Below are 26,387 nucleotides of genomic sequence, written 5' to 3' on the forward strand. Positions count from 1 at the left end.
TATGCGTTGTCGTGTTTTCCTATTTGCTGTCGTGTTTTCATATTTGCTGTCGTGTTTTCATATTTGCTGTCGTGTTTTCATATTTGCTGTCGTGTTTTCCTATTTGCTGTTGTGTTTTCCTATTTGCCGTTGTGTTTTATGATTTGTTGTTGCGTTTTTCTTATTGCTGTTGTGATTTGCACTTCAGGGACACTGTAGATGACCCTCTGTTGACCCTGAAAAAAAGGCCCCGATGAAAACAATGTGTTCTTATACATGGATTTCTCGGCAAGGTCATCAGTGCTTGCGCACGCAACTGGGGGGCAGAAAGAAGACGTGTTTCGTGTAGCTAGTAGTAGTAGCAGCATAGCGTAAATCAAAATGCTAAGAAGTTGTTGCGTGGTTAATTGTACAAACAGAGCCAGTGATGGGTGCCTGATATGTAACATACCTAGTGGGGAAGCATGCTTTTGCCAATAACCTCCGCCGGTTTTTGGCTTGAAGCCATAAGAAGGGCAGATTGGGGTCATATGCAAGAGTCAGGCTCCCATTGTATCAATCAGAAAAGTTGCAGCTTGTTCAGTTGTTCAGCTAATTGATATCTACCTGTCAGGGCTGGAGTACTCGAGTCCGGACCATAGACAGTTAAAGGTCCGGACTCGAGACAAGTTTAGACTGCTAGCTAAAGCTACGCCGATGTTTTGCTAACATTAGCGCAACAGTGTTAGCCTAGCTGCTAGGTAAATATTACGACTGCCTTCGGAGTTTTTTATATCTGCGTCCACGTTGTCAACATAAGCCCTGTGGCGTTAGTGCTCCTTTTGTACCATACTTTTATTGAATGAAATATTAAGCTTCGCTCCTACGAGATGGGTGGGTTTTTATTACGTTACACACAAAGCTAACTGGCTATAGTTAGCCTGTATGTATGCTAGCGGACATTAGCTAACGTTGCCGAGACAGCGGCAGTAGAGTTTCGGCAAGCTAACCAGGACAGTGTTGTTGCCCTCTCACCCACAATCAACCTCTGCTGCTAAAAACAGTCAACCTGCAGTGATGTTTTGAAATGGAGACACACATATCGTACCTTTTCCCGGCAATCCTGGCCATTATTTTAAGGCATAAACCAACCATAGGGGTACACTCAGGGGTAACCCTGCTGCTAACATTGGCTATTACATTAGCCTAAAATGATACTTATAGCCATACATATATGTCACAGTAACACTGCAAAATTAAAGACAAACAGATACAACTAAAATTACGTTTTATTGAGTCAGCAGTTATATACAAACAATAAGGAAAGCTTCAATACTTAAGGTTGTTGCAGTAGCGGACCAGCTCACCAATCTGGCTTTCTGCCCCTGGTATGCGCACGCACCCTGTAATGTTTGTAAACAGGAAACCTGTGTATGTGTGTGTTCTTGTTCCATTTTCATTTGTAGTATTTTTGTGAGTTCATCCTTGTTTAGTGCAGTCTAAGGTTGAGGTTGGTGGTCAGATAATATAAATTTGTCGACGCTCCATGATTCTCCCTTTAATCTTTGGGTTTATTCGCCTTTTGTGGTCAATGTTGCAAATCAGTGAGCATAACTTACAATTCTATGGCAATAGTGGATTTGAATATGATTTTTGCTTTTGCATCAATTATTTTTATTTTTTTTATTATCCGGATTAGCCATAAAAAAACATTTCTGTATGGTTATTATATCAATCAAAAAAGTATTAAATCACAATATATATCTGATATAAAATCACATGTAGTAGGCCTATAATATAGAAATGTATCCGCATTGTTCACCACTAGTACAGAGGGTAGACAAAATAACAGGAACATCCTTTAAAGCAAATTAGTGCAACAACAGCACAAGCTATAGGCCACATATAGCCTACGCCTACTAGAACATACAATAGAATAGAAGAATACAATAAAATGTTTCGCTTTCAGTAAGATAATAATTATTTTAATGAGGCCTTGAATAATTTGACCTGGGGCTCATTAACTGTAATTATCATATCTGTTAATCAAGCTCGGAAGATTTTATGGATAATGTGACTAAGAAACTTTTCATGGAAATATTCCAAATGTGTAGCCTATTTGACTTAACATAAGTTAGGCACAGTAAACACACCTTGCTGTGTTACAAGGAGTTGAAAATAGTGTGTAGGTGTTGGCGTTGTACCGCTTAATGTATATGCTACTGTGACTTTAAAGGGGTGTTGGTTCGCTGAGAGAGAGGTAACAGATAGGTTTAATTTAGTCGCTAAGAACACAGCGCACATCTCGGAGTCTCTCTGCCTTTTAACCAGTGTTGTCTTTATTGCTTTCAAGAAGACATTCTCCAAAAAAAAAAAGCCGTGCGTGTCAACCGCTACACCCTTCCTGGAGCGATGGGAGGTAGGATTCAGTCGCCGTTATTATTTTTCTGTCGTGAGCCTGTCATCATTTATTTCCTACACAAGCAATCTGATCCGCATATTCATTATGTTTTCTCTCGTGACAGAGGCCGAGACGCGTCAGAAATTGCTGCGCAATGTGAAGAAAGAGGTTCGTTTCATTGTATTTATTTCTCGCTCGTCACAGTTTATGTTGGCGATGCAAGCAATGTGTGTGTGTGCTTGTGTGTGTGTGTGTGTGTGTGTGTGTGTGTGTGTGTGTGTGTGCGTGTGTGTGTGTGTGTGTGTGTGTGTGTGCGTGTGCGTGCGTGCGTGCGTGTGTGTGTGGACATCGTTCATCGGGTTTGAGCCACGACTACGCCACAGGCCTGTTTATTATAAAATTGTCAATTTATTTTACATAATAAAAGCGGATGCAATTAGGCGACTAGTAAAATGGCATGTTTTTGTCTGCTTTTAGACTGGCATAAGATGATGGTGACGATATAGTCATGATGAGGATGATGATGATGATGATGATGATACAGATGATGGTGGTGAGGATGCTGATTTTATATCAGCTGGAAAACAACACATTTAAGGAACGTGTATAGATAGGCCTACATTTGTTTCTATCCATGCACCTGTTTTTTCATATCCTAGATTAGTCTCTCTCTCTCTCTCTCTCTCTCTCTCTCTCTCTCTCTCTGAAGAAATCATGGTTAAACTGACATTTCTATAACACACCATCTATTATTCAAAACTAAAAGGTGTGACCTTGGCATCTGTATCATTTGCATTTTAGTGTGTACTCTAGATAGCTACCATAAAATGCAAAATAGTCCCACCCAAGCTGGATGATTTATTAGTTAATTATGAGCCATTTGGACATAGAAATTAAAAACGGACGGGACACCTCAGACCTTTCCAAACTGCTCAGTGACTCCATGACTTCCTAGTGAGAGAAAACAGGATGTTTTATTCATTGCTGCTGAGAAAGACCGGTGTTTCCGGTCTTATCGTGTCCGTGCTCCCCCTCACCTGTGACTCATTGCCTCTCAAACATCCATGACTCTGGTGCTAGATCCTGCAGCAAGGAGGTGCTCTGTTGTGATATATAGATTTAAAACATATATAGGCCTGAACTAAAATAATTGATTTTCAGTATTTACATTTGTGCCTGTTTATTACAAAGCAGACTCTTTCAGGTTGTTTATTCATATGAAGAACAGGGACATGGGGCTGCTCGATTATGGAAAAAATAATAATAATAATAATTATTATATATTATTATATAATTATTATATTATATATTATATAAAAAAATAATTATTTAACACGATTACTCATTAACCTTTGGGGGGGAATTATTTGCAATAATTTTAAAAAAAAAACCATCATCATACAATTACATTCTAGGATATAATGTTAGTGTCCTTATTCTCACTTCTGAGTCGGTTAGTAACAATTCCAGATACATAACACAATGTGCATCTCACATCACATTTTCACTCACAATGACCACTACTGTCATTACTAAACATTGTGCCAAATGTGAGCAATAATGTTGCCGTCAGTGGGCTTATTTGCAAGCTAAGTTCTGCTAAGGAAAAATATTTATGTGAAACAGGTGATTTAACGTCAACGCTCATTTTACATAGTTTAACAACAAAACAAAATGCTGAGGGAACATTACTATGTTTTACATGTTGGATTTGAGCGTTATGCATCCCCACCAACCTGGAAAACGTTTTAAACAGTGAATACAGCGTGTCGTGGGAATACAACGTCTCCTGCAGTGGGGATTCAAAGGCAGAGGGACCGCAGGGTTTGCTAACGTTAGCTTCTTGTCTCATCTGGAGTCTGATAAACAGTAAATTCATCAAATTCAGTGCCCATAACGCTATTTTCCAAGCAAATGTAGCTGTCATGTTTCAAACGGTTTTCATGGTAAAACTGCCATCGAGGCGGAATGGCGGCAATCGCCCCTTCAGCTGCGGGCCGAATGTATAGCAAAAACACTGCGTAATGTGCAAAATAATCGTTTTTGACGATTACTCTGTTTTTGTGATCGCCGATTAATTGCCCCGCCCTACAGGGACACAAACAATTGTGTGGTCTACAGCTATCTCATCTGCAGTTCTGTGATTTGGTTGTTTGGTACATAACTGATACATCAAAAAAGGGTGGGAAAAATCATCTTAATTCATGGTCATACAGCACAGACACAGAGCATTAATTCAGTCATGTTGTGTATAAACATAATTACTTTGTAGAACATGACCTTTACCAAAATGTTATGGTTTACAATTGCATTTGCTAAAGTAAGTAACAAACTAAAGTAAGTAACAAGCAATACAGTTAAATGTCAACCTCTAAAAATGTATTCATTGATTATTGGGATGACAGGAATGACAACAAGCCAAATAAAAAAGCTTAATAGAATTATCTCAGGTTTGGCTTGGAGACTACAAATGTATAAAAGAAAGCCATTATAAACATGGTCTTAAGATATGTGCATTTACCGGGCAGGAAGAATCTTGCGCTAAAACACTACCGACTTGCATTATGCGAAGTGTAAGATGCAGTGTTTTGGGAGTTTTAGCCATAAGGGACTATTGGACTATAGGGGATATTTTGGCCTCTGCTGCTTCAATTGCGACCATTTAAAAACAAATGTGTTTCTCGCAAGTTCTCCAACTTTATGGAAGTGCATTACTTAATTGCTGGAGTGCATCCTTTAAGCTGGAGAAGAAAATACTTGTAGGCTACTTATTTGATAGTGCCTGCCCTATGCGTGTCAGTTGCAACATTCCCAGAGGATCAGTCGTAGGTGTTAAGAACCAAATTCCTCCAGAACATCTAGAAATAGTAAAAGAACAAAACAACATGTGAGACTTGAGGGAAATCTCAAGGTTTCTGCACTCTGCAGTGCCCTGCTACGCCCTGCTATGTCCTGCTATGCCCTGTAGTGCCCTGCTACGCCCTGCAGTGCCCTGCTATGCCCGGTAACGCCCTGCAGTGCCCTGCTATGCCCTGTAACACCCTGCAGTGCCCTTCTACGCGATGAACTACTACAACTACTATTTCTAGTCATAGTTCCATTATCTTTATTGTGACTATTATTGCCACTGTTCATCAGACCCCCAACCGGCCCCGTCAGACACCGCCTACCAAGAGCCTGGGTCTGTCCGAGGTTTCTCCCTAAAAGGAAGTTTTCCTCACCACCCTAGGTTTCTCCATAAAAGGGAGTTTTTCCTCGCCACTGTCACACTAAATGCTTGCTCTTGGGGGAATTACTGGAATTGTTGGGTCTTTGTAAATTATAGAGTGTGGTCTAGACCTACTCTATCTGTAAAGTGTCTTGAGATAACTCTTGTTATGATTTGATACTATAAATAAAATTTAATTGAAATTGAATTTTCTTGCCATGCTCAAGTTGAAGTTATGAGATCTGAAAGCAGACAAAATGTCTTAATGCATATGTTATAGTTTTAAAAAGATTCCAACATTTGTGGTGCTTTAGTTTACACAATAATTTGCTCTCTATGTTAACCTCTCAAATGTTTTGTGGAACTGCACTGCTCCTTCATTGCTCATCATATCGTCTTGTAATGTATTCCCCTATTGCTTCCTGTTGTGCTCGTTGTTTTGACTCTCTTTCACCTCATGTAACTATGTAAGACATTATAAGTCTTGCTTCACTGTGTACCTTTCTCTCTTAGGTGAAACAAATTATGGAAGAAGCAGTAACGAGGAAATTTGTGCACGCAGACAGCAGCCACATCATATCCTTCTGCGGTGAATGTTTTTTTTTGTGATTACACTGCACAATAAACCATCTTTCTCGGGCAGCAGGGTGTTTCAAAAAGCAGGGTACATGCTGCAGGCCTTTTCCATTAGCTTTTTTTATTTGCTAAAATAGTTCAGCCTTTTGTATCCAATGTCAGAGATTAAAGCACAGGACATGGTGTAAGCCACAGGATTGTAATTGTTACAACCACATTGACATGTACAGTGCAGATGGTTGACATCAATTTGTGACCAGATTCCTACGAGTTCATACTCACAGTGCAAAATGGTCCATTACAGTCTGTTCAAGCAATATAAATCCTAACAATTGTTTTTCGTAATACTATTAGTCACGTATTCGTATATGTGTTGATACTAACAATGAGTGAGGCATGCGTGATGCACATCCCTCATATCCTAGCAACAGGAGACATGTGTTAGGCAGATTTCAGTCTATTTCTACTTGTGCCACCTGTGCTTGCTTTTCACCTATTTATTTTTAATATTAAGGCTTGAAGCTTTCACAAAGAGGAAATTATATTGTGCTCATTAGGTGAAAACAAAACTCAAGGGCAAAAGAAAAATATACAACCTTAAGGAAACAATAACATGAATAAAATTGAATTGGAGAAAAACAATCTAAAAATTGACTAATGCTCTGTGTGTTTGTGTGTGTAGCTGTAGTGGAGGCCTGCATGCTCCACGGACTGAAGCGTCGTATTGCAGGCCTGCTGTGCAGTAACAAGGTCGCAGCACTCTTTATGAAGGCGGCAAAAACCTTTTCTCCTGCGGAGGAACTCTGCCACAAGGTCCAGGAGCTGGAACAGCTCATCGAAATCAGGTGAGATGTTAACCTCCCCCTGTGAGATGGCAGTGACATAAAATGATTTGCTAGTCTTGTATATCTCTCCTCATTTGTGTTCTACTTTTATGTGTGCCTCGTCCTGTCCTATATGTCTGTTCATTTCTAATAACAACCTAAACAGACATCTCATCTGTCAGGTTTCTTTACTGTTTTTCAGCAAGCAGAACAATTCTTCACTGAGTAATGACCGCAGTCGGCAATCCAAGTTGGCTTACATCCCTCCTCAGGCACTGAAACACCTGTGGATCCGAACTGCCCTGATGGAGAAGCTCCTGGACAAGATTATCCTGTACTTGGTGGAGAACAGCAGGTGTTTCTTATACATCATTCAATGCAATTATAAGCTACTGGCTATAGAAGATTATATCCTCCATTCAATACCATAATTTTGCCTCTGTAAGAACTGGTTCCTTTACCGATCTCAGAAGCAACAGTAGGATGTCTGTTTTTGTTTTTTGTGCATCTCAGCTTCAACGGTTTTCAACATCTTTAATTTTATGTAAAACATTTTATTGTTCTAGCTTTTCTGCTTTCTCCTGACACCGTATGTCAACATCCAATATTATGCGGTTACAGCTATGATATGCAAACAGGAAGTTGGTTATGATTTCAAAATAGTAAAATGTTGTAATTGTTGTAAATATTGTTTTCTGCAGTGCCTTCTATGAGAAAGAAGCCATGCTGATGGATCCTGTAGATGGACCAATTCTTGCATCTCTATTGGGTATTGATAAACCGCATTAACCGTCACATGGACCACACTAAATCTCTAACTTACTAACTTTTAGTTTATATTATTCAGAACTTAAAATATCTAAAATACTATAAACTGATAAATCTTGTTTTACAGTTGGCCCTTGTGCTTTGGAGTACACCAAAGTTAAGACTGCAGACCATTTTTGGACGGACCCATCTGCTGACGAGCTCGTTCAGCGGCATCGCATCCACAGCGGCCACTGTCGGCAGGATTCACCCTCCAGACGGCCTGCCCTGGTGAGATAGTGACAGACTTAATTGATTTTACTTGAAAATTCAGCTTCTTAGTCTGGTTACTGGATGTAGAGTGCTGGGATAAAGCCTGACATCCGGCACGTCTCTCTCGCGCAAGATGTCAAGCTTTCTTCTCCCCTTCCGCTGACAGTGCTGTGGAGATAGAGCTGGCTATGCAAGATTATTCGGCTATAAACTACTGTGTGTAATAATTCTGATGTCTTCTTAACCTGTATCAGATCCAGAAGAGACAGTCCAGTGGTAGCATGGATGATCGCCCTCTCATGTGGGTGAGGGACTATGTTGAATCACTCCACCAAAACTCCAGAGCCACACTTCTGTTTGGAAAGAACAATGTCCTGGTGCAGCCGGTACATGTTTTTCTTTTGCCTTATATCTTTTAATACAATAACAATACAATCCTTTAAGAGAGGCTTGTTTACCTTCTGGGGGACTTGGGTGCATCTGTTAACTGATTTATACCTAACTTATCTAAATCGTATTGCAGATATGTTGTGATTTAAAAGCTCTAACTTGTGTCTGCAGAGAGATGACATGGAGGCCATCCCAGGCTACCTTTCTCTACATCAAACTGCAGACCTCATGACACTGAAATGGACGCCCAATCAGCTGATGAATGGCAATGTGGGGGAGCTAGATTCTGAGAAAAGGTTAGGCCGCTGAAACCCAATCTAATAAAAACAAACTTGTTTTTGCATAGTTGACTCAATGGCTCATATTCTCTCATCCTTCTTTCAGTGTTTATTGGGATTATGCTATGACAATTCGTTTGGAGGAGATTGTGTATCTACACTGTCATCAGCAAGGTACGGTAGTCCCCTCATAATGTTTTAATTAACAAAAGGAGTTTTAAGAGTTATTCATCGTGTTTTTCATTGTGTTAATTTCTCCAGTGAACAGTGGTGGGACGGTAGTTCTGGTGAGCCAGGATGGGATCCAGAGACCCCCTCTACATTTCCCCAAAGGAGGCCACCTCCTCCAGTTTCTCACCTGCCTGGAGACTGGCCTGCTACCTCACGGACAGCTGGACCCACCGCTCTGGAATCAGAGAGGAAAGGTCAGCATGAACAGAGGATAATGAAATACCTCCGTGGCCTCCTTTTTTCAATAATTGATGCAATGATGCTACATTTACCTACAACTATGATCTTTTGTAACAGTCTGTTGCCTTTCCATTCCCAGGGAAAGGTTTTCCCCAAACTGCGAAAGAGGAGTCCACACAGCTCATGTGATTCTGTATCCGATAAGGAAGATGATGAAGCAACCGATTATGTGTTTCGAATCCTCTTTCCTGGCAATCAGATGGAGTTCAGTAAGTGTCTTTGATCTTCCCAACTCTGCCTCCCTGAGCTAATCTAATAAAACGTCATCAGCGATTACATCTACGCTTGCATTACTCTCTTAATACTGATTTACAGATTAGACTATTTCAGTTTGGATAAATCTGTTTTCCCTACGCATATAGTCAGTGTATATTTTCTAATGAAATTCTCTCTACTGCTACATTTCATATCTGCCTATTTAGGGCCTGTGTGTCCATTTCACATTATAGTCCTGTCGACAATAAGGAGACTTTGCATGGACATGCAGTAATTTCTAAGCCACATCTCCATCTCCATCCTTTCACTTGGTTTGTTTGTTTCCATATTTTTTTTTTTTTTTTTTACATTTTTCTTGTTATTTGCATACATGCACTGTTAAGTCCACATCTATTGGAATTTCATCTGGTTTTACTTGCTTATGATGATGACAGTAGCAACGGTAATGATAAGGGCTTTCATGCTGTGCAGTGGCCCTGGAGCTGATGGACCAGGGTGTGAACATGTGGCAACCGACACCCAGAAAGTCCTCGTGCTCCTCCTGCTCACAGAATGGCTCCTCTGACGGCTCTCTGCCTAATGGCTGTAATCAGGAAAGGTAAGTATTTCCTAGGGTCAGGCTCAAATATAAATTCAGATTAATCTGGTGGACTAAATTTGTACCGTTTTCCTTTTCTACCAGGGCTCCCTTAAAGCTCCTTTGTGACACAATGAAGTACCAGATAATCTCCCGTGCTTTCTATGGATGTGAGTAACCGTTGGTTAACTTTCATTCATTGGGAACTCATTTCATTCCCAGGGAAACAATAGAACATGTCATTATGAAAATATGTATCTTTCCTCTCCAGGGCTTGCATACTGCCGTCATCTGTCCACAGTTCGTACCCACCTTTCTGCTCTGGTCAACACCACTATAGTTGACCATAATGTGCCCTGTGATGCCCGAGGAGGCCTCTCTGTGGAGGTTTGGGGCCAATACCTCAAGGACAGCTCTGTAAGATTCATACTGAAACACCATCCCATAAGATATATTTTGCTATGAATTAACGTGTTAAATGGTCTTAAGTAGTGTGTGATTTCAGTGTGCATTGATAAATACCAGACTTAATCTTGTCCAGGCGTATAAGGAAGAAGAGTTACGCAGGCTTGTGTATTTTGGTGGTGTGGCTCCTTCACTACGCAAAGAGGTCTGGCCCTTCCTGTTGGGACACTACCAGTTTACCATGACTGAGAAACGCCGACTAGAGGTAGTGCTGTCAGACTGTATCATTATAAGGTACACATATAAACCATTACAATCTTTATTTACAAAAGGTTTCTGTTTCAGATTGACGAGCAGATGCGGACCATGTATGAGCAGACTATGAAGGAGTGGCATGGTTGTGAGGCCATTGTCTGCCAGAGGGAGAGAGAGAAACATGCTGAGGCCATTGCCAGATGTTCGTCTGGAGCCAGTGTGGAAAGAGGACCAGTGCAGCGGGACTCTACCATCAGTACAGATGCAAGTTTGACCTTTTGGCATAAAATGTGCTGCATTATGTAACCATTATCACAACAGGCAAACTATAGTATTATGATACCATTTCTAAGGACGTTGCTTGACAGTTCTGCTTTTTGTCTCTCGTGTGATGCTTTTCTCTACTCCAGTCGTCTCTAAGTAGCAGCTCAGATCAACAGAATGCCCACTCACAAAGTGATTCCACCAGCAGCGCACAGGTAGTTTCTCATAAGCATGAACATCACGACAACTATCTCTAACGCCAGTGTTTTTCCCATATAATAAGTGTTAGCCCACTTATTACAACTTATATTTAGTTTACTATAATGTCCTCCATTTTCCAAAGCATATCATTACTTTATAGATTGATTTACTACCTTCCATTAAAACTGAATTTAAATCAACTTGCAGAAGTTGTTTGGTATAGGTAAAGAGTGATATTAAATGTTTTATCACCTTAATTATTTGTCACAGTAATGTTTTTGTCAAACATGTCTGACAATTCATAGTTCACTGGCAAAAAAAAAAGTCACATTGATGAGCTGTGTTGTCAGAAAGTTAAAAATGAAAGATAAATATTCTAGAGTGGCTCTGTGAGGCTGTACCTAGGCTGCCTTTAGTTTTGCCGGAATTTAATGTCATTAATCATTCAATGGACAAACTGAATTTTTTTACCAGATGGTGGTGGTAGATGAAAAGTCAGAGGATTACCAAAATGATTGTTGTTGAGATATTTCTAAGGATGAGTAAAAACTTTGACTTGCAGGTGGCACTAGAGAAAAGGTCAGGGGATCCACCAAAGTCAATAGGTGTCATCCTCTGGGGAACATGAAAGTCTATACTAAACTTCACGGCAATCCATCCAATAGATTTTGAGATATCTCTGTCTGTACCAAGCAGTGGACTGACATTGCCATTCCCAGAGCCATGTAAGCCAAATTAGATGTAATGTTCACTGTGATGGATTATATATTACATCATATGCACGTTTCAAATCTCAAAAAGACATTCATGCGGTAATGAAATAGATGGAAACCAAATGCTGCCTTGAAGGTTGGATATCATTCTTAGAACGTACCTTACGCCTTGGAATATTTGCAGCAGAAGTATATCTGATTTGTAGCTAATGGTCTAACACATGCAAAACCATTGGTGTAACATTTGTCCATGTCATTGCTATGGGATACAAAATGTATTGCATGTTCACCACTTTCCTTTGGTTACCAGGTATGTGGATCGGTTGAGGCAGTGGATCAGATTGAGACTGAGCCCAAGGCTGAGGAAGGAGAAGTACAGCACAATAATCCACTGAAGGACATCACGAGTGACACTGCAGACACCTCACAACCTCCCTCTAGCAGCCCCACCTCCACAGGTCTGTCAAATCAATGTCCAGTTTCAGGAAACAGCCCTGTTGTAACAAAATCAGCTGTTGGATCTGCACCCTCTCAGCACTCAGAGGAAGCATCAGAAGTCTTACATGATGAAACTACATCTGGATCACAGTCAGGAGGGGAGGATGTAATGGACCCAGTAGCCAAGGACAAGGTTTCAGAGACAAAGATGGAGACAGTCTCAGAAGGTGAGGTGGTTAAAGACCGTGGGATCATGGAGACATCTGAATCTGAAGAAAAACCTGAAGTAGAAGAAAAAGATATTACAACAACTGAGAAATCTGAAGATTTAAAAGCAGTAGACACAAATATGAATTTGAGAAGTGTTCCAGAGAGCACTAATGTTCTAAAGCTAGAAAGAGAGATTCATAATGAATATTTCCCAGCGCCTCCACTCGGGCAGACCTTGACTTTTCAAGCACACAAGAGCAGAGATCTGGAAGTGGAGTCATTATGTCCGCCGGTGCCTATAGCAGAAAAATATACTAATCCAGAGAGTGAAAAAAAGCCAGAGATTTCTGAAAAAACTGATCTGACTTCTGAAAAAAAGGCCACAGAGTCAGAAAGAAAGGATGCCATAGCAACAGTTTGTGACGTGGTCGAAATAAAAAAAGCTGCAGAAATTCCGTTTGAGAAACCTGGTTCCAATTCACCTGTCAGACAGGTATTGAATGCTCTCCAGTCAGCGTCAAGGGGCAGCCTTTCATTATCGTCCCACTCTCGGCAGTCTCCAGACACCGCAGATTCAGATGACTCTCCTTCGGCCCTGGAAATGGAGGACATTCCTGCAGGGACATGTGTGACGTCTGACGATATCAAGGCCAGGCCTTTGGCAGGTCTCGCTGCACCCCTTGTCTCCCTTGCACAAAGACAGAAAATGGCATCAGAGGACCCTGTCCTAGATCACCATCTGGACACAAGCTGTAACACCAGTCCTGAGGGCACCGACCTGGGCCTTTCTGAAGAGGAGCCTGAGATGGAAAATGTGCTCACTGAACCAGAGTCTGCAGAGGTGGGAGGAGACACCAATCACGACGAATCCTCAGAAGAACAAACTTATTCTGTAAGCATTACACTTTACATACAGACATACTTCTTCTTTTGATCATCAGCACGGGCTAACATAATTCACTATTATTTTTGTAGCAAGAAACACTGGACATGTACTTGATCAATTTACATCGCATTGACAAAGATGTAAGACGTTGTGACAGAGCATATTGGTACTTCACTCCAGAGAACCTGGAGAAGCTGCGTAACATTATGTGCAGGTAAATGCGCCGCCATGCTAAATATCTCCGAAATTTCAATCCAAAAACAATAAAATCTGAAAAATTGAGTCTGTGCAATAAAATCTGAAAAATGTGGTTGTCTTTGCAGTTACGTGTGGCAGCATCTGGACATAGGTTATGTCCAGGGCATGTGTGATCTGCTGGCTCCCCTACTGGTTATTCTGGATGATGGTCAGTGACACTTAACTGCAAACTATCGGTATACACTTTCCCTAAATGTACATAAATGTCTAAATTAGTCACTTTTTTAAATGTTTGTGCTTCCCAGAGGTCATGGCATTTAGCTGTTTCACTGAGCTGATGAAGAGGATGAACCAGAATTTTCCTCATGGAGGTGCCATGGACTCTCACTTTGCCAATATGCGTTCTCTTATCCAGGTATGTGCATATATGTGCACCAACACACATGCATGTATATACACCAAAGCTATATAGTAATGATGACAATTTGTTTTTATACCAATAGATCTTGGACTCTGAGCTGTTTGAACTGATGCAGCAGAATGGAGACTACACACACTTCTACTTCTGTTATCGTTGGTTTCTACTTGACTTCAAAAGAGGTGGCAAATGCAGACATGACATTTGATTGAATTACTTCTTAAAGAGAATTTAGCATTTTACACAACGTGATACTGAATGTAATCTGTTTATTTTTTACACAGAAATGGTGTATGATGATGTGTACTCTGTGTGGGAAACAATCTGGGCAGCCAAGTACACCTCCTCTAAGCACTTTGTGCTCTTTATTGCTCTGGCACTTGTGGAGATGTATAGAGACATCATCCTAGAAAATAACATGGACTTCACAGACATCATCAAGTTCTTTAATGGTAAGACGAGATAAGAGAAAAACAAATGCTACAGTATGGTGGAAATAATGTTACCAATTACCAGAGCTTATGTATAAGTACACTAGATTGATATACAACTCTAATAATCAGTTGAAGCAAAGTTAACCAGTTGATTAAGATGATATTTCAGCTATGATAATATACTTTCTTAGTCAGGAGAAAAAACAACTATTAAATAGTATCAATATTATGAAGCAATTTACCTCCTGTAACTCACAATGGTGCTTAAATTCTCTTCTCAGAAATGGCAGAGAGACACAATGTCCCGCAGGTCCTGATGATGGCTCGAGACTTGGTCAACAAAGTGCAGACGCTCATAGAAAACAAGTGATGCAGGATGCTGCTGTTCTGCTGCTGCTCCCATGTTTCTTTGTGCAAGCTAAATTGTTTCGAGATACTGACACAACAACACAATAGTCATGTATTCAAGAGGAAAGGAACACATGTTAATGAAATGTCGTGTTTGTTAAGTACTGAAAAGACAACGGGTCAATATTCTATGATGGTTGCATAACAACTTCTTCCCAGTTGCTCCTTTCTATATTCAGGGGAGATGCAATTGTTGCCAGTAAATTTATTTTTAAAGCGTTATTGTTCACCTAGTGAATGTACCCTTGTTGAAAAAGCTTCAGGATGTTGTTTATTTTGCCTTAAATTGAGCCATTTTTCAGGGATACAGCAACCAAATTCTTCACTGTATTGTTCTTCAAGGTTGATTTTGTTTAGTTATACTCACCACACATCTTGTGATGCACTTAAGTATATTTTCAAAAATATAATTTTTGCTGACATTGTAGCTACCATGATTAGACATCTTGTGATGCACAATATATTTTTAGTAATAATATCTGGCATTATTAGATAATTTGGTTTTGTAAACGTCAGAGATACAGAAGGTTGTGTGATCCACGTAGCATGTGTGGTTTGCTTCTCAATAGCCATTTTGAGGACCACTTGCTGGCTTCTCTGAGGCTTGATGGTCCTCGTTCTGTATTTGCCTCTGATGCACACAAGCTTGCAGGATATCCAGACCAAATCTGTGAACTATGTGCCGTCTGGCGTGATTGCACATAGTTTGCGCCATGTCCTCTGGTACCAAGATCTCATTCTTTGTGTTCCTTTTATTTCTGATCTCCTCTATGCATTGATTAGCTTTCATTGCTGTGTAGATTGGTTCTTGATACTGGTTTCGAATGGTTAATGCAGATTCTCTTCTCACCTTAAATAACAGTGCTGCTCAGGCTGCAGAATTTAGCTTTACAGTGCTGACAGATTCTACTTCCTTGCAGCATTGCGATAGTTGCTTTGATGGTTAAATTTGATGTGGTGGTAAACCTGAAGGGGTGAGCAGTGAGGGCAGCATGCTTCCTTTGCACTCAATACTTCTCTTTTTCACTTTCACCTTGAGATCAGTTACATAGTTATCTGCCGAGTTAATATGAGAAAACGGCTCTTGGTTGGCTTGTCTATAACACACTCAATTGCAGTGCTTTGCACTGCAAACTTTTGGCAACAAGTCTTACAATAATTATTGATATTTCCTGGAGTAACTGTGTAATAACTGAGTAATTTATTTTCATTATTACCTCAAGATCCCAGTGTTCATGCCTGTTGAAAAAGAGCTCTGCTTGCTGAACCTCATTAAGTCAGCCAGTCATTTGAGGCTTAAGCCAGTATAACATTTATGGATTCACTTTAGCCTCGACAATTTTCCTCAGCTACATTTTGTTTTCTGTAGAGCCAGTGTAGCCAGAAAGCACCTTGATAGGCTTACCTCCTTCCTTTATTCAATTGAAAAAGCAGCCAACTTGTGCTCTGCCTGATGGATTTTATCTGGTGCCCTCCAGTTCCTTGGAGGACTTTTTGGCCAGACTGTAATGGTAACCAGATTTACTACTGCACACCTCCTCTCACAAGAGTTTCTGTCCATTTTAGTACAGTGCTGCTTAGACTGTCGTAACTTCAGCTACTTGTAAATGTGATCTTTTTGAAGCCCTCATCAGGTTTTCACAGTCTAGTAAGTAAGGTCACGTTATTACACTTAAAGGGTTAGTTCAGTGGTATGTAGCCATGCAGTTAATTTTGGTTTGGTTTTGGCTGAAAATGAACTTTTAACGACATTGTATCTTTCCAGAAACAATAATAATAATAATAATAACTTTTATTTATATAGCTCCTTTCATGAAACCCAAGGAAACAGTGGCTATACAAAGGGAGGTTGTAGGCTGTGGTGTTTCAGGAGTTGTTTTTTTTTAAATGTCCAGGGATGTAGCATTTTGAATATCTGCAGGGACGGTGTTCCAGAGGGATGAGGCTGCCACACTAAAGGCTCTGTCTCCAAAGGTACAGAGTCTGGTTTGGGGAATGAAGAGCAGGCCAGCGTCTGAGGACCACAGGTTTCGGGGTGGGGTGTATGGATGGAGGAGGTCGGAGAGGTACAGTGGGGCCAGGGCATGGAGGGATTTGTAGGTGAGAAGGAGGATTTTATATTTGATGCAGGACTTAATGGGGAACCAGTGAAGGTGGATGAGGGTTGGGGTGATGTGCTGCCACATCTTGGTGTGGGTGAGGACCCTGGCGCCAGAGTTTTGGACATACTGGAGCCTGTCTAGAGTTTTGCTGGGGACCCCAGACAGGACTCCATTGCAGTAGTCCAAACGGGAGGTAATAAAAGCATGTATGAGGGTTTCTGCCACGGAGTCAGAGAGTGATGGCCGGAGACCTTGATGTCAATAGATTCAATTGGTCAAATAAGGTCTCATAGTGCCTCCAGATGGATGTCCTAAAATCTCAGCAGATACAAACAAAACTATCTACATGCTAGATAACAGCATAGGTATGTCAGAAAATATGATTTATTGGTGACACAGTTGCAAAATAGCCAAAACACACTTCACTGTGGCTTAAATACCAGTGTTTCGTTATCACTGCTAATGTGTCAACATAACATGCCAACATGGATTATTGCTGTTTGTGTATTGCTGTGTTTGTTGTCAGAAGATTTACTGTATACAATGTGTCAAAAAGAAACTAAGCTCATATTAAATGCAATACAATGTCTGTATATGGGCTTAACAGATTATAATGAACAGAAAGATAAAAATATCAATTTGATTTGTCACATGAAATCGTACGGAGTACAATTCCAGTGAAATGCCATTGGAAATAAATATATTTATTTTTTTCTGTCATCTCAAATTGTCACCTGGTATAATTTATTTATTGCATATTAAAAATATTATATTTTGCATTCCATGTGCCTCATGTATACTTCAACACACTTTCATACATAAGTTAGTATATGTTGTTAGCACTGGTGCCTTGTTTAAAGTCACTTGGCCTTTAAAGGATAGGTTTTTGTTCCTGTACATTGTAAAAGTTTTTGGTAGCTGTTACCTATTTCTCATCTATGGAGATGAAGAGATCCCTTCCTCATGTGATTTTAATAGAAGAGCTAGAAAACAACAGCCCTTATTCTCTGCAAAAATTCATTCCAAAGTTAAGCTCGAGAAAGATCCCCCTTTATCCCTTTATACCACAGCTCATATATTGTCTGGCAGAACACAGAGAGAATATCAAAGCCTGATACTAGCTTCTGCTCAACTCAGAAATTTGTCATGGCTCCAACAACAGTGTTACATTTCTATCACGAAAAATCAGACTAAAATCTTTAGGACAATGAATGGAACAGCCAGTAAAAGTTTGCATTTATTGGTAAAGAAAAAAACAACAGAGATGCATACAAATTATAGTCCACCTACAGGCCACCTCGGTCAGAGGTTCACACATTAAAAATATAATCTGACAGGCGAGGCTCACAGTCAACTTGTGTCACTACTCTAAAAGGCTCACTAACTTTACATGTTTTAAATCATAGTAGGATATTGATTAGCTTCACAGGTTCTTAGATTGGCAAAAACTTCATACTTAAAGCTACAGAAATGCGACATACAATAGGGAAAATCATGTCAAGATTTAAGAAGCAGTTTGACTTTATCCCGTTAGCTGCAGAATTGTGTAAATAATTAGTTTTGGACAATAACCATTGCAATTCCTGTCAAGGTATGACATCATTCACAACCCACGATTTCTTTATAAAAGAAACCTCCAATTTGTTATACGATAATCAAATCCAATTACCTCACTAAAAAAAAATTTTTATTCATTTTTTTTTTTTTAAATCCTGATTCCAGATAACACATATGGGTGTTACAAAGAAAGAAATCTTTAAGGCCGTGGGGAGGAGCAGGGGTTGTTCAGGTGATCATGACCATGGAATGTATGTAGCAAGAAATAAAAATGATGTATCCTACAAAGAGGCCTGGGGTAAAAAGAATTACAAAACATTTTCCCCAAATCCTCTATAACTGACGGGCTATTCTACCGGTAATGACGTGGCGGGGGGCTATGGTGCTGTGGAGGGTGCCTCCTGGGGGGTGGACTATGGCGCGACATAGCATGACGTGGAGGCGACTGGTAGCGTGGAGGCGGGGATCCTCTGTTATGGTAGGGAGGTGAATAGCGACCTCTGGATCTGGAGCGGGAACGCGACCGATTCCAGTTGGGAGTGCCCCTCTCCTCATAGACGCGGATGTAAGCAGTCTCACCCTGCAAAAGGAAAAAATATATAGGCCATTTGTTGCTTTCACCATCTAAAAGGATAAGGGACAATTGAATCTCATCAGCACTGGAACTCACTTGATGAGAGCGGAACTCTGTTCGATCCAGTCTGCGTAATGCGTACTCCATGTCCTCTCTACGGAGAAATTCCACCACGCCCTCTCCATCACGCTGCACATCTGCAAAACAAACATCTCCTGCCTCACGCATATGATCCTTCAGATCCTGCCAGCTCCCAGTTGGCGGTAACCCTGGAATGAGAAAAATATGTGATATGTGATGGGGACAAAACTTACTTCCTCGCTTTAAATTACCTGGCACTTTCAAATCATTGCAGGGACAAGTTACGTTTTTGGCCAAAGTCTAAACCCTTTGGGGTAAACAACACCTTTACTAATAGGTTTGAAGACATTTTTTATGAAGCATGAGCTTAACAATTGAAATTTAAAAGCTCACATAAAATTATTGGATGAATGTTTCAGTGAACGTTTAGACCAGAACCCCAGTGTTGTAGTTCCAGAAATCTGCTCTAGTATGACCGGTCAAGTCAGGCAACTATATAAATCTTAGACTTTAAGGGGTTGGTCTTAGATAAGCAGTCTAATTCTACAGCTTGTATAAACATGCTTGTATAAAACACGAGATAAATGTAGCATACAACAAATAATGATATACAAAAATCACACCTACCAGTCACTATAGTCGGTGTTTAGGGTTATGCAGCCAAAATGACCGGTTTTACTGTTTTGTTTTTAAGGACTTAAGGAGCTGACTTGACCTCATCCACTTAGTCTCCTTGACTTCCAGTCCGCCATGAAAGAGAGAGAGACATATCTGCCTACGACTCATGATGTCCTCTACTAGTCCCCTTGTCCTCCAGTCCGCCATGAAAGAGAGAGACATATCTGCCTACGACTCATGACGTCCTAAGTCCCCTTGTCCTCCGGTCCGCCAAGCGAGAGAGACATATCTGCCTACTACCCATGACGTCCTCTACTAGTCCCCTTGTCCTCCAGTCCGCCATGAGGGAGAGAGACATATCTGCCTATGACTCATGACGTCCTCTACTAGTCCCCTTGTCCTCCAGTCCACAATGAGAGAGAGAAACATATTTGCCTACGACTCATGACATCCTCTACTAGTCCCTTGTCCTTCGGTCCGCCATGAGGAAGAGAGACATATCTGCCTATAACTCCTACGTCCTCTACTAGTCCCCTTGTTTTCCAATCCGCCATGAGAGAGAGAGAGAGAGAAACATATCTGCCTACGACTCTTACGTCCACCATGCTACCAATCCCCTTGACCTCCAGGCTGCAGTGAAAGAGAGAAATATGAACCGGCTACGACTCATGACGTCCACCTACCAGTCACTATGACCCGGAATTCAGATCTTCGGGTTGGGGGTCCAAATCTTCCCCTAGGTCCTCCTCCTCCTCCTCCTCCTCCTCCACGTCCTCCTCCTCCTTCACCACCACCACCACCACCTCCCATTGGACCAAATTTAGCACCAGAGGATCTAGGATACTCCACACGCAGCTTGGAGTCTCCATATCCATATCCATTTCTTCCATAGACAGCATCATCTGCATCCCTAAGAGAAGAGAGCAAAGAACTCCTTACCAAAGTACGCTCGTTTTACTAGCGGATATAGACCTGGAAATTCCGTCTCCATCCATTCCCTGCAGCCAGTCACTGGAGATGATATTATAAAACTTAAGGTATCCAACAAGGGGAATGTGATTGGACTTGCCAAAGACCATCCCTAAAACTCACCGTGGGTCTTCAAATCGGACGAAGGCAAAAGGTATAGTGCCTCTATTGTTCTTCAATTCAATGTCACGGATTTTTCCATATTTGTAGAAGAGATCCTCAATGTCTCTCTCCTGGACATCCACAGGAAGATTCCCCACATAGATCCGGCCATCCGACATGGTGGTTGAGTAAGTAGCACTGCTGACACAGAATGGGGGCACCTGGAGACTTTAAGATCACTTCTTTCTTTCAGAAATAGCTGTGGAAGTTGTCCTTATCTTAATCCTAGTTCCAATCCGAAACTTAGTCCATCCGCCTCCAATTCCTTAATTTAGACAAAAATAAAACTCTAAACCAGGGATGCAGCCGTAGTAGCAAATGAGTTCAAAACATGGCACAGGCCCTCGGATCAAAGCCTGAAAACACAGGGTAATGAATAGGGGTGTAACGATACATTGATCTGGATTGATATATTTTATAGAAATGAAACCCACTTAGTTATTTTTTGCTTATTAGCGCCCCTGTGAAAGTGTTTGTTCCAAAAAAACAGTGGCAAAACTATTTTACGGCAATATTTATGTCATTTGGACAACGCTGTTCCATCTTTGTTGGGAGTCACACATGTGCAGTAGCTACGTAAGGACTACTACCCAGTCAGAAGCAGAGTATGAGGGAGTGCCACGCTAGCAGCTAGGCGAGCATTATAACATGTGTTACAAAGTGACAGACGTTTGTCACGGAAGTAAAGGCTGGACTACAATAGAGCTGTTTGGAGCAGTTTGTGAACAGTGTTTTCTGTTATTATGGTAAGTGCCTTTGGGGTGGACTTTGGGCCTTTTCACTTTGTAAACCTATAACATGCACAAAAAAGGATATATAACACAATAAAGGAAAGGGAAAAGCCAAAAAGCATAATATGAGCACTTTAAGCATTTTCAAAAGACTTTGTACGAACCCTGCTCATAGGTTGTCAGTTGGGTTGAGATCTGGTGACTGTAAAGGCCCTGGCAAATGATTCACTCGTATTCATCATTATGTGCCCCATTGGCACGCATCTGCATGTGTTCTGGTACTCAAATCAGTTGTTCAGGTATTACCTTTAACGTGTCACCTGTGAGTATTTACTTAAACATCTACCAGCCTTCCAGTGAGGTAAATTAAAACAATTATATTTTGACATTTTGTACACCTCATTTACAAAATGTACAATACAATGCAAACCTAACTAGTAGTCTTACATATTAACATAGATTTGAATCAATATACCACCGATAATGTCCCTAACAAATTAAGATTTTAACTATAACAAATGTATTTATTGCAGGGCTGCTTCGTTTCAATACACTGCAGGTGTTTTTATTTTTGAACACTCGACAGACAACGGGCTATTCATTAGCATTACGTTAATCGTAGTGAATGCTCAAGGGCATTTCACTAACATTTAAAAAAAAATATTCCCCATGTATAACGTTAAAAAAAACAATACTGGACTTCATTACGTTTCCGGTGTTGCCCCGTCGAATAGTGTTTCCGATGGTGGCGCCCCCCGCCCCCCTCGGTTAGGGATAAGGTTTGGTTCAGGTCAAGGCAGGGGGACAAAACATACCGACGGGGGAACAGTCTTCGACACAACACCGGTCCTTGAAATTCGCGTATGATTAAAACAACAGTTGGTGAACCAACCAAACCTGTTAAGTTAGTTGCCTGCCAGTTGAACATTAATGTTGAGAAGTTTATGATTGATTTTATTATTACGTTAGCTACAATCTTGAGAGCTCCTGGTTAACACCGTAGTTTTAATAACGTTAGTGATGTTAACGTTAGTTTTAAGGCAGCAAACGAAGGTGGTTGCCAATTATTAACCGCAATCTCTTAAACTGTGTTAAGGCTACGGCTAAACTACGTTAGCCTGCAGCTGCCTAGCTAACTTTAGCTAGCGTCGGTTAACGTTATACGATTGGCTGCTTGTCTTACAAACAGTTTTTGCAACTACTTAGCTAGCTACTACATCCTTAGTAAGCGATCATATAACATAATACATTAACCGGACGGTTCGGCTTGACATTTGTAGCTTGAAAGTTAGCCTAACGTCGTTAGCCGAGACGTGTATCTTTGTTGATAAGGTCAGCTAGACGGGCTGACGAGCGTTTTGGCTAACGTTACAATGCACCAATATTTCTCACACTTGAAGATAAAAATAACTGGTCAGTACACATTATATTGCATGCAGTTACAAGCACTTAAATTACCAAAAGGGCGATTACCTTTAAAAACAAGTAAGGGCGCCTCCTTTCGTAGATTTAATGCTAACAGTTCAACGCGCTGCTTCCGTGTTAGCAACAGCAAGCTGCAGCTCGCTGTGGCTCTTCTTCTAACCTACTTCGCATTTCTGGCAGACAGTAGTGAGGGTTATTGCACTGCTGCCTCCCATCGGATAGAAAAGTAACATGTTATTGGCTTTTGTATCCCAACTCATAACAATGCTATACAAGTAACGTTAGGGTTTAACTCCTAGCTTAGCTGTATCCAAAAACCGTTGTAAATCGTAAAAACACTCATTATTCAGCATGTTGTAAGGTACCTCAATCACTTCCATAAGCCACCAGAGCAGCTGCTGAAACAGCATACTAATCACCAAAACACTGATATCCCATTGACTTTATCTCTGTGTTGGCTCCATCATGTTCTGGTTGGTTCTTTCTGGAAGTTTCAGAGATAAGGTCTCTGGTTGTGTTGCTACACCAGAGACAAAATACTTTCTCCAAGACATTGCCATTCTGTGACCATTGTTCTGACAAGGAAACAAATGGGTATCATATTCATTAAGAAACACACAATTAATAATGGCAACTACTGGTAAAAGCTTACAGTCAAATTGTTGTCATGGTCATTGAATTATGACATTAATTGATATAAACAAGCCTATAGCAAAACAAGATGATCTGATTTTGAAAAAAAACATCTGCATCAAAAGGGAATATCTATGCTGTCAATATTAATGTGTAAATACGCAGAAGTGTCACTTCAAAGAAAACCATGATTATCATATACAAAAAAATCTAAATGGAGAAGGGTAACAACCTGTGCAAGTTCAAAGTGGCTGCAAATAAAAGTCCCAAACTGTTGGATAAACGGAACTACAGGGGGTGAATGGACACCTACACATACAATATAGAATACAAAATGCAATCCAATTAGCCCTGTACTAAACTCATGTGAAAGATGTAAAGCTGTTTTTTGCCTGAGGCTGTGGTGTTGCATTATATTTTTATTTTATTTTATTAAAAGGGCCTTGTTGGAGGCATAGGAGAGACATCAGCGCCGTGCACTGCCTGTCTCCAGTCGCGGTTCTACATTGAATTACACCCTGGGAGAGACCCCCTTCGAGTCTCCCCCAATGTCTTTTGGCAATGTTGGAGGTAGAGATTGTGCACCTTAAAAAGTGTTTCCTGTTGGAATTGCAATAATTAAATAACTGGATTTTCTTAAGTGTGTTTTTCAAATGTTTTAATGAAGGATTTGTGCAATTCAGAAATATAATTTTCTCTTTCACTTATGTTGTAATAAATATATTAAACTTCCCTATCCCGGGCCACATTAACCAGCTCCGACTGGGGGATCCCGAGGCGTTCCCAGGCCAGGTTAGAGATATAATCCCTCCACCTAGTCCTGGGTCTGCCCCGAGGCCTCCTCCCAGCTGGATGTGCCTGGAACACCTCCCTAGGGAGGCGCCCAGGGGGCATCCTTACCAGATGCCCGAACCACCTCAACTGGCTCCTTTCGACGCAAAGGAGCAGCGGCTCTACTCCGAGCTCCTCACGGATAACTGAGCTTCTCACATATCTCTAAGGGAGACGCCAGCTACCCTCCTGAGGAAACCCATTTCGGCCGCTTGTACCCTGGATCTTGTTCTTTCGGTCATGACCCAGCCTTCATGACCATAGGTGAGGGTAGGAACAAAAACTGACCGGTAGATTGAGAGCTTTGCCTTCTGGCTCAGCTCTCTTTTCGTCACCACGGTGCGATAAATTGAATGTAATACCGCACCTGCTGTGCCGATTCTCCGACCAATCTCCCGCTCCATTGTCCCCTCACTAGCGAACAAGACCCCAAGGTACTTGAACTCCTTCACTTGGGGTAAGGACTCATTCCCTACCTGGAGAAGACACTCCATCGGTTTCCTGCTGAGAACCATGGCCTCCGATTTAGAGGTGCTGATCCTCATCCCAGCCGCTTCACACTCGGCTGCGAACCGATCCAGTGAGTGCTGAAGGTCACAGGCCGATGATGCCATCAGGACCACATCATCTGCAAAAAGCAGCGATGAGATCCCCAGCCCACCGAACTGCAACCCCTCTCCACCCCGACTACGCTCGATATCCTGTCCATAAATACTACAAACAGGATTGGTGACAAGCGCAGCCCTGGCGGAGGCCAACTCTCACCTGAAACGAGTCCCGACTTACTGCCGAGAACCCGGACACAGCTCTCGCTTTGGTCGTACAGAGATTGGATGGCCCTGAGAAGGGACCCCCTCACCCCGTACTCCCGCAGCACCTCCCACAGTATCTCCCGGGGCACCCGGTCATACGCCTTCTCCAGATCCACAAAACACATGTAGACTGGTTGGGCATACTCCCAGGCTCCCTCCAGGGTCCTTGCGAGAGTAAAGATCTGGTCCGTTGTTCCACGACCAGGACGGAATCCGCATTGTTCCTCTTCAACCTGAGATTCGACTATCGACCGAACCCTTCTTTCCAGCACCTTGGAGTAGACTTTACCGGGGAGGCTGAGAAGTGTGATACCCCTGTAATTGGCACACACCCTCTGGTCCCCCTTTTTAAAAAGGCCCCGGTCTGCCACTCCTTAGGCACCGTCCCAGACTTCCACGCAATGTTGAAGAGGCGTGTCAACCAAGACAACCCCTCCACACCCAGAGCTTCAAGCATTTCTGGACGGACTCATCAATTCCTGGGGCTTTGCCACTGTGGAGTTGTTTAACTACCTCAGCAACCTCCACCAGGGAAATTGATGCCAATCCCCCCTCATCCTCCAGCTCTGCCTCTACCATAGAGGGCGTATTAGTCGGATTTAGGAGTTCCTCAAAGTGCTCCTTCCACCGCCCTATTACCTCCTCAGTTGAGGTCAACAGCGTCCCATCCTTACTGTACACAGCTTGGATGGTTCACCGCTTCCCCCTCCTGAGGTGGCGAACGGTTTTCCAGAAGTACCTTGGTGCCGACCGAAAGTCCTTCTCCATGTCTTCTCCGAACTTCTCCCACACACGCTGCTTTGCCTCTTTCACGGCAGAGGCTGCAGCCCTTCGGGCCCTTCGGTACCTTGCAACTGCCTCCGGAATCGTCTGGGATAACATATCCCGGAAAGACTCCTTCTTCAGTCGGACGGCTTCCCTGACCACCGGTGTCCACCACGGTGTTCCTGGGTTACCGCCCCTTGAGGCACCTAAGACCCTAAGACCACAGCTCCTCACCGCAGCTTCAGCAATGGAAACTTTGAACATTGTCCACTCGGGTTCAATGCCCCCAGCCTCCACAGGGATGCACGAAAAGCTCCGCCGGAGGTGTGAGTTGAAAGTCTGTCGGACAGGGGCCTCCTCCAGATGTTCCCAATTTAC

At 41.8% G+C, this 26,387-nt stretch overlaps 2 protein-coding genes across 5 annotated transcripts; one reads left to right on the forward strand and one right to left on the reverse strand.

Annotated features, from left to right (window-relative positions):
- The first annotated feature begins 2,231 nt into the window (after positions 1-2,231).
- sgsm1b (small G protein signaling modulator 1b) lies at positions 2,232-17,604 on the forward strand. 2 transcript variants are annotated; one of them, XM_078272009.1, is made up of 25 exons: positions 2,232-2,377; positions 2,484-2,527; positions 6,081-6,156; positions 6,826-6,988; positions 7,170-7,322; positions 7,669-7,736; positions 7,863-8,005; positions 8,242-8,373; positions 8,549-8,673; positions 8,762-8,829; positions 8,917-9,080; positions 9,206-9,335; positions 9,814-9,940; positions 10,025-10,089; positions 10,191-10,336; positions 10,461-10,589; positions 10,670-10,843; positions 10,990-11,058; positions 12,068-13,297; positions 13,381-13,505; positions 13,615-13,697; positions 13,795-13,904; positions 13,993-14,089; positions 14,192-14,359; positions 14,623-17,604. In XM_078272009.1, the coding sequence occupies exons 1-25, from the start codon at positions 2,371-2,373 to the stop codon at positions 14,709-14,711; spliced, it is 3,885 nt and encodes a 1,294-aa protein (XP_078128135.1). In that variant the 5' UTR covers positions 2,232-2,370; the 3' UTR covers positions 14,712-17,604. The 2 variants fall into 2 exon arrangements, with proteins under 2 accessions (XP_078128135.1, XP_078128134.1); XM_078272008.1 differs by lacking the exon at positions 2,232-2,377 and having other exon boundaries at positions 2,465-2,527.
- Positions 17,605-18,714: 1,110 nt separating this feature from the next.
- Positions 18,715-23,131, reverse strand: srsf9 (serine and arginine rich splicing factor 9). 3 transcript variants are annotated; one of them, XM_078271417.1, is made up of 5 exons: positions 23,017-23,131; positions 20,774-20,950; positions 20,365-20,591; positions 19,079-19,251; positions 18,715-18,988 (listed from the first exon to the last, which is right to left on the reverse strand). In XM_078271417.1, exons 2-5 carry the CDS (start codon positions 20,929-20,931, stop codon positions 18,761-18,763), a joined length of 786 nt encoding a protein of 261 aa, XP_078127543.1. In that variant the 5' UTR covers positions 20,932-20,950; positions 23,017-23,131; the 3' UTR covers positions 18,715-18,760. The 3 variants fall into 3 exon arrangements, with proteins under 3 accessions (XP_078127543.1, XP_078127541.1, XP_078127540.1); XM_078271415.1 differs by having other exon boundaries at positions 20,774-21,077; positions 23,017-23,130; XM_078271414.1 differs by having other exon boundaries at positions 20,774-21,168; positions 23,017-23,130.
- Between the last annotated feature and the right edge of the window lie 3,256 nt (positions 23,132-26,387).

The sequence above is a fragment of the Sander vitreus genome, chromosome 16 (genome assembly GCF_031162955.1).
Source record: "Sander vitreus isolate 19-12246 chromosome 16, sanVit1, whole genome shotgun sequence".
NCBI classification, from domain to species: domain Eukaryota; kingdom Metazoa; phylum Chordata; class Actinopteri; order Perciformes; family Percidae; genus Sander; species Sander vitreus.